At 48.3% G+C, this 8,586-nt stretch overlaps 1 protein-coding gene across 1 annotated transcript; it reads right to left on the reverse strand.

The window, feature by feature from the left end:
• Positions 1-2,393: 2,393 nt before the first annotated feature.
• On the reverse strand, positions 2,394-8,344 carry LOC124687722 (adenine phosphoribosyltransferase 4-like). Its single transcript, XM_047221473.1, has 7 exons — positions 8,048-8,344; positions 7,821-7,931; positions 5,474-5,566; positions 4,877-5,026; positions 3,850-3,908; positions 2,761-2,842; positions 2,394-2,654 (listed from the first exon to the last, which is right to left on the reverse strand). The coding sequence occupies exons 1-6, from the start codon at positions 8,232-8,234 to the stop codon at positions 2,777-2,779; spliced, it is 666 nt and encodes a 221-aa protein (XP_047077429.1). The 5' UTR covers positions 8,235-8,344; the 3' UTR covers positions 2,394-2,654; positions 2,761-2,776.
• Positions 8,345-8,586: the final 242 nt, after the last annotated feature.

The raw sequence follows: 8,586 nt of genomic DNA on the forward strand, positions 1-8,586 counted from the left end.
CGCTACAAGGGGAAGACGGTATGTATACATTTTATTTTCCGTCGGGTTCAAAGTTGGTACTCACAACATTTCCTTTCGCGATGCGAGAGGGCCGCGTTAGGACCCGAGGAGGAGATGTCCGACCTCGAGATATACAACAAGATGCGGCTTAAGAAGCCCGATCTCTCGCAGCCTCAGCCCTCGCTCCCCGAGTACTTCGGCACCTACGCCGAGGACGCCGAGAACTACTCGCGCGATGGTGAGGCATCGTCACCCGGAGGTGGATGACCCCATGAGCACGGAGGTCGACGAGGAGTCGTTGGTCCCGTCGTCCGGAGGGTTGCCGCATGGCCGTCTCGCCATGATGAACAAGGCCGTGAAGCATAAGCTCACCACGACCTTCACGCGTCTCAAGGCGGGCCTCACCAAGGACAGCCCCCTCTCCCGCCTCGTCGCCGGGCTCGGCAACCCGCATACGACGTAAGTTTCTCTCATTTCCATCCTCTTTCCGACTTTCGTTCATACATTGCTAAGTGCTAACGAGACATGAATTTGTGAAATTGTAGCTCGACTTCGAGGCGGCCTACGTGGCCGCTCATCAAGAATATCGGGTGGCCTTCAACCGAGCAGCAGCAGCTAGCTCATGGAGTACATGGCATATATACATGTAAGTTCCAACCTTTGTTTTCGCAAATGATGACAAGTCCCACTTTCCCCTAGTTTGATGCTTCATTTCTGCAAAGACCGACATGTAAACTATCTTGCAGGCGTCGATGGTGGCCAATCAAACCGGGACGAGACGATGGATTTAGGGCCGATGCCTCCCTTTCCGGGGCCGGCGCCAAACATGCCATCGAAGGAAAATTTCGCTGCGGAGTACTATGGGAGAACAGCGGTAAGTTCTTCGCCAAACCGAATACTACGGCTTTCCTTTGCCTCGCAAATTGCTAACATCTCGGGAACATGTGTGTAGGGAACGGGATGTTCGGAAACCGAGGGTGGTGGGAGGGAGATCACACCGGTTCATCATGGTGGTCCTTCTCCCGGTGCTACTCCCGGTACTTCTCCCGGTACTTCTCCCGGTACTTCTCCCGGTCCTTCTCCCGGTGGTTCTTCCGCAGCTTCTACCGGAAGGAATCGGCCCGGGCCGGTGTTTAGCGGCGACGAGCTCCTCTAGTAGTCCCATGTATCTTATGCACACTATGGCACCATGCATGTATGCACACTATGGCACTATGTATGCATCCTATGTCACTATGACACTATGTATGCAACCTATGGCACTATGACACTATGTATGCACTTGATGTTATATGTATTTGCACTTCATGCCTATGAATTTCATGTGAATTATATGTGCTTGTGTATCCTGCCAAATCTGGAAAACGCGCGAAACAGCAAAAAACGAAAAAAATGTACCAAATGGTACCCTCTACGCCGACGGGTTCCCCCTCGGGGTAGCTCCAAGGTTCCCCCAGGGCGCGCCACGCGTCCAGAAATGGACCAAATGGTCGCCTCTACGCCGACGGTACGGCCCTCGGGGTAGCGTCCGTCGCCCAGGGACGCCCAGGCCGCGCCACGCGTCCACGTACGCCGACGGTGAGGCGCTCGGCGTATCAGCACCAGGATCGACCAGGCGGCGCCACGCGTCCTCGTACGCCGACGGTGCGGCCCTCGGCGTATCGAGCGCCGGTGGTCGACCGGGCGGCGCCACGCGTCCTCGTACGCCGACGGTGCGGCCCTCGGCGTATCGGCGCCAAGGTCGACCAGGCCACGCCACGCGTCCCCGTACGCCGACGGTGCGGCGCTCGGCGTAGCTGTAACGGCCGTCGGCCTGACGGTGCCGGTTAGCCCGCTACGCCGAGGGCCGATACGCCGACGGGTGGGACCAGCCGTCGGCCCTCTCCGTCTACGCCGACGGGCGGCGCTACGCCGAGGGCCACGTGTGCTCTGCCGAGGCCAACCTTCCCCGAGGAGCTACACCGAGGGCCCCCGTCGGCTGGAGGCCGTCGGCATCTTGGCAGATTCCTGTAGTGTCATGTCAGCAGATGCCACCACTGCCACGCTCGGCCGGTGGTCGCCTGCAGATACCTAGCGTAGGGTAGCTAGAGGACGACTCCTGTAGGCTGTGTCATCTGACCGGCTGGCCGAGCCGCCGGGGCCGGCAAGCCCTGCGGATTCCGTCGACGTGACAAGACAAGACACGTCGTCTGCCAAGACGATCGACGCTGAGAGGATGGTAGTACTAGCGCGCACGACACGACATGCACGAAGCTGCACGGGATCCCATCCTGGCGCGGGGAGGACGACGAGGCCTGCATCGCTGCACGTCTTCATGTCTCATCGATGAACAATACTGCTCCTTGTGATCCCTGTCACATATCACAAGCATCTACAGCAAGGATGATGCACGATTTCCCCTTTTAAACCACACAATTAATCATGAATAATGGAACGACAGAACTCTCGTTTCAGCTAATGATCATTTTTCCCGAGAACAACGAAGCTCTTCAGTACTCTTGAAAAAAAAAATACTACTCAGCCTACAAAGACTACATCGGGGCCCTCTCTCTCTTCCTCTCTAATACAGAAGCTAGCCTTAATAATGTACCGCAGCAGACTCATCGATCATCCGCGCACCGTCCACTTGCGGAATGAAAGCCATTGTTGCGCCCCTGAGAAAACAGATCAGATGAGAGCAGGGTATGTGAGCACCATTTAGTTGGGTTCAGTTTCAGTTTTAGTGTTTGTATCTGTAAGAAGAGGGAACTTGAGGCTCACCCTGGTCACAGATTTCTCATTTTTCATATTCACGAGACTCCACCAGTACATACACAGGCTTTCCATTGAGCTTGTATAAATCCTGCATAAGAGTTGCTGTCTCAGTAACCATATTCAAGTAGAACTCCCCCGCGAAAAAAAATCAAGTAGAATGATGGCACGTGCATGATCTTGCAAAGTACTAGGGCAATTCGAGAACGTTGAAAGGAGATATTTCAATCAACTGTTTATCCTTGTTCTTAATCAGTTCAGTGTTAAGTAACACAACCGCGTCTTTTTTTTTAAAGTTGTTTCCTCTTGGTTTTGTAGAAAAAAGGACAAGAAAGAGATGCCCAATTAAAAAGTCTTATGGATACAGATAAATCTTATTTGGCTCACAAAATGTCAAAAGATTCTGAAATAAAATTTCGATGTAAAAAAGAAAATATTTTCTTATGCACATGACCATGTACATCTAGGCATTCTATGGTTGTACAAAAGTTTTAGAGAAAAAAAGCATTTTGTGTGTCCCATGTAAAAAAAAGATAAATTTTGATGCTCCAATATGACTATTTACATTGACCTTTTTTTGTCTTTTTACAAGGGATACATAAAATGTTCCTTTTCCATGAAAACCCATGTGTGAACATAGAATGTCCGGATGTACACACGATTTTTTTGACATTTTAAATTTTTATTTTTTATGTATTTTTCATAATAGATTCTTATGCACCTGTGAGCCAAAACACCACCTCCATAGTATAGTATCTCAGCTGTGGGGAAGAGGGTAGACGTGGTGATGCTTATTCAGGTTGCTTTTTCGTGAAACTAAACCATTGACTCTCCAGACTGAACCTATGTAGCATCAATAGGCTATATGAAGGGCACAGAGCAGACAGTATCTGATCAAGCTAGTAAAGTTGGGCATGCCAACAACTCTTGCAGTTGAAGTGGTCAAACCGAGTAAAAATGTGATTTACTAGGCTTCAGAGGAGTGATCAAATGAGAATTGCTAACAGTTAAGTGTGGTAAGAATTTAGTAAGAAGCAAAAGAATATGTTTCGGAAACCACAGTTTGGATAATATGTGAGTCATGTCGTGTGAGAATACCTTAAATTTTGGGAGCCCAATGAGACAAGCACACTCAACGACATCAGCTCCAGCACGTTCTGAAAAACAAACTTTTCAGTAAGAAAAAGTATTCCAAAAGTCCCACAATCTGATCTTTAGTAGTGCAAGATAAAACTCATTCAGAAAAGTATCCAAAAGGACAGTGCTGTGTTCTAGAAACAGGTTCTGTGAAATACTATTATAAAAAAGATGCATGTTTAATACTAGCATGATAGCGTCAGAAGCTGCAGAGTGCAGACAACGAAAGGTGTAGCTGAAAAGATAGTAGCAAGGTAAGAGTACTTGATTCTGTGGTGGTAGTACTCAAAACATGTAGTGTCAACATCAAATCATGTTTCCAGATCTACTTGTATTAGGACATATCTTCAGACAAGATTCTCTCCAGAGAGATCTTCCCAAGATGTCGTCTTGATTACGAGATATAATGCCTGTCATGGGCATGTTACTGGTTACTTATCAGCTAGTGGTATGGATGTCTGCACACCCTACAACCAAATCCAGTTAGTCCATTATACTTTGCAGGATTATTTTAGTTGTTTCTGACAATACTGGTGCAGTAGTGGCTGTGGATTTGAGCGTGATAACAGATGTTCAGTGTGTGGTGCAGTTTCGAGATAAGTGACTGATCCACTTGTATCGTAAAGAAAAGTGACTGATCCAATCGATCGGATACTTGGTAATCTGATGCTGAACCAACTGTGAATGTACAATGCACTGGTGTCACGGGCTAACGAGGGCAAATTGACTGATTAACTGTTGTGTCGACCAGCGAATAATGTGCTCTGAATATGCTAGTGGAAAGGATATAACCTCTAACACAGAAGTAAACGAAATGGCACCTATACAATTCACCCAATGTAATAGTTGTGACATCCAAGATCTTACTTCTGCATTCTTTACCAGGCCTCAACAAATACTAGTTACGTATCACATTTGTTTGGAAATTATGCAAGTAGAGGTTCATGTGAATGCGTAATCATAGACTGGGATTTTTGGCAGTACGTACCCATAAGATTTATAGCAGCACAAAGTGTCCCGCCAGTGGCAACTAAATCATCAACGATCAGAACACGCCCACCGGGTTCGATAGCCCCAACATGCATCTCCAAACAATCAGTTCCATACTCAAGAACATAGGTCTCGGAGATCACCTCACCTTTCATGTGTGTAACAAAAAGGATGTCAGTCGGTTAGTTTGCTGCCAACAAACTTTAGCTGACAATGAAGTCAAACTGAATCAACACAGTATTTTTCAGTGTAATAATTAGAACATTGTTCAAAAGTAAAAGAGAGAGAGAGAGAGATAGCAGAAAAAGTAGTGCACATTTCTTCAGATCTAATCATGCGCTGCATAACATTAGTGATCTTTTTACAATCAGATTACCAGTTTTATTGATGACATTTCTATGTCAGATTACGGACAAAACAGTAGTGACATTTTTACAATCAGATTACCAGTTTTACTTCCTCCTATACCCAGTGAATTAAGGTAAAAGAAGTAATCAGATATGTTGCTACGGTTGGCAAGATAGAAAGACAAATGGCAGCAGGTTTCCAAGCATACAAATTATCTACAAAGGAAGCTGTTGAGGGTAAACCTCACCTGGGAGTTTCTTTGGTTTACGCAGCGGTATGAACTTGGCACCGATGGCTAAGGCGATGGCCGGGCCAAATATGAATCCTCTCGCCTCGATCCCTTAAGAATCACAACAGACAAGTCAGAACAAACATCGAGCTCGCTCCACTAGGGCATTCACACCGAACCGAACAAGGCTCTTGCCACATACAGATCAAAAGAATCCAATACAGATAATAAACTAGAAATGTCTGAACGGAAATGTATTTCTGATCTCAGGTCCATATGCTCACTTTTCTATGAAAACAAATTTTGAGTTATTGAAAAATCTAGAGAAATATTTTGGCATGTATATGTACATATTCTACAAAATCGGTCTTTTTTACATGGGGTCGAAAAAGGGCTATTTTTGCTGAAACAACTTTGTTAGCATGTGGAGATATAAATGCGACACTTTATTTTAGATTTTTTTAAAATGCATTAAAAAAATGGCCACATCCCTGCCTAATGTAACTTACTACTATGTCCGTTACAAGGAATAAGGCGTCTCCTTATTTTCCTTGTTTTTTCGACCAAAAAATAATATAAGTATATAAAAATAGTTGGTTATAAAACACGAAGCGAACGATGCTTATTATGTACAACATAACTAAGGATTTTGTGGTCAATTTTTTTTTGCAGGTAGGTCGATTTTTTCTTGTTCTTTTTAGCGTGGAAGTCAATTTTTCTTGTGGGAAGTTTGTATTGGAACGCGCATGCACCTTGTACATTGAAACAAAGAGGTAGTACTCGTATAATACTCATATAAGTTCATTTATCAGTTGAGAATTAAGATATTATGAAAGAAAGCAGTACAGCGAATAAAAAAAACAGAATCAAAGGATTGCAGATGCAGACAGAGGATCCAACAAACGAGATGGCAAAATCTGAGAAGCAGTACTTTCGGGTGAAAACGACGGCAGATTGGCCACATGCATGACATCAGAGATACTACACCTCTCAGCAGGACCAGGGAGATGAGATATCCGGTGCGTCACAACCGTCGATCTCCAGCGGGCACACGGCCGCGGCCGTCCGCCCGTCGGACCACGGCGGTCCCCTGCCGGCCGGTGGCCGCGAGATCTGGGCGTGGCAGGGCCTTCCCGGATACGCTATTGAATGCGGCCCACGGGCGGGCAGCGCAGCGCAGGGTATGCAGAGCCCGTTGAAAAAGAAGTTGAACGCGGGCGACCGCGTCATGTGCCAAACATTCTGGCGCGCACGCGCCGGGAGGGAGACCGGGTCGAGCAGGCGCCAACGCATACTTGGTCTAAACAAATGGTACTCGCCGAGGATGAGATCGGCCATGGCCATGGCGATACCAATATCTTACTGTAGCAGCATAAAAAGGGCATGAACCTCCACATGCGCACGCACGCCTACCAAGCGCCCGACTTTCCCTTTCGGTAAGCCCTGGATTCATCGCCGAAATGCCCAATGCACCACCAGGTTTTACCGCTATGTTGTCACCGACCGTCGCCGCCACGGCTGGCCGTCTGCGAATTCCCCATGAACGAGACGGTATTGTACAAACTGATGGTCGTGTGGTAAATCTTTTTCAGTTGTTTTGCCGCACCATGGCGGTGACCAGTGGAGTGGGCTGGGACATCCTTTCGCAGCCTCGCAGGGTGGTTTGTAATAGGATTGGGTTAGACTACCCACAATGGAGGAGTATCATAGCTAGTATCATGCATCACATGCATGCAAAAAGCTGATGTGTCATATCAATAAATGAAGAAAGAGATGGTAGTAGTATCATAGGTAAATACTGTATCATAGCACGTAGAACTAGAAAAAACTAGTGTTAAACCAATCTTGTACGCACTTTTGCATTGAGATTCTACAAATCACTAAATATAATTAACCTATGATACTACTACATGATACTATGCATTGTGAAGATAGTATCATACACTAGTACCATATGCATGATACTACTATATGATACTCACCATGGTGACAGTCTTAGACGTGGCTCCAAAGGTTGATTAGCCAGCGTGAACAGTGTGCGTGGGGGTTATTATTGCGGCCGGCCCCGATATGATATTATCCTCCCCAGACCAGAAAAGGCGCGCGACGGGCCTGGGAAGGGAGCAGAGCAGCTAGACTCGAGCGATGCGAAAAAGCGCGGCAGAGGGCAGACCCACCCCGTCGGAACGGACGACGACAAGGGTGGTGGGGGGGAGCAAAAGGACTACGGGAGATCTCCCGCAAAGATATCACGGAATCTCGCGACACTGCAACCAAACAGAGCCGCTAGCGCTAGAGAAGGACGGCGTAGAGAAGGACATGCATGTAGGTATGTACAAGGAAGAAGGAACTGGGTGTTTCTTACCGGCGACGGCGTGGATGGCCATGCCGCGGTAGCGCTCGACGAAGATGTCGACGGCGTCCCTGAAGACGCCCGGGCGGAGCAGCAGCGTGGTGATGTCGTTGAACATGATGCCTGCGCGGGTCAGCGAGTATCATCAGTTCGGTGTCATGCGGTTCACTCACTGGATGACGAGAGAAGCTAGCGAGCGAGAGAGAGAGAGAATAGGTGGCGGGCGAGGGGGGACGTGCCTTGCTTGGGGAAGTGCGGGACGACGCGGATGGCGTCGGAGATGCCCTGCAGCCGGGGATCGGCCTCCGCCGCCGCCACCACGGCGTCGTCGGCCTTGGGCACCTTGACGTCCGCCGCAGCGTGGCCGTTCTCCTTGGCCTTGGTGCAGGCCTCCATCACGGCGATGCAATTGGCCTCCTCACCCATTCTCCTACTCCTCTGCGCTTGATAGAGTGTGGAGCTCGGTTACGGAGTTAATGCTGCCTGGTGGACGGTGTGGCGTGCCAGTGTGTGCGTATATATAGAAGGTGGAAGAAGAAGAAGAGAGGGAACGGAATGGGGGCGTAGCGGTTGCGGGGGCGTTAATTATCCTTGCCTCCTTGGAAACACGCAGACGCAGGGCCTCTGTTTCCTGTGACTCTCTGCTCTGCGCTGTGGAGTAGTAGCCGTGTAGGGGTAGAGTAGACCCCTGTCTAGTCTAGGCGCACACAGTACAGTAGTAGGCTGCCTACTTGTACGTGTCGATGTATGTGCGCCGCGTCGCTTTCCCAGCCCACAA

Source organism: Lolium rigidum, chromosome 2, assembly GCF_022539505.1.
Source record: "Lolium rigidum isolate FL_2022 chromosome 2, APGP_CSIRO_Lrig_0.1, whole genome shotgun sequence".
Taxonomy (NCBI): Eukaryota; Viridiplantae; Streptophyta; class Magnoliopsida; order Poales; family Poaceae; genus Lolium; species Lolium rigidum.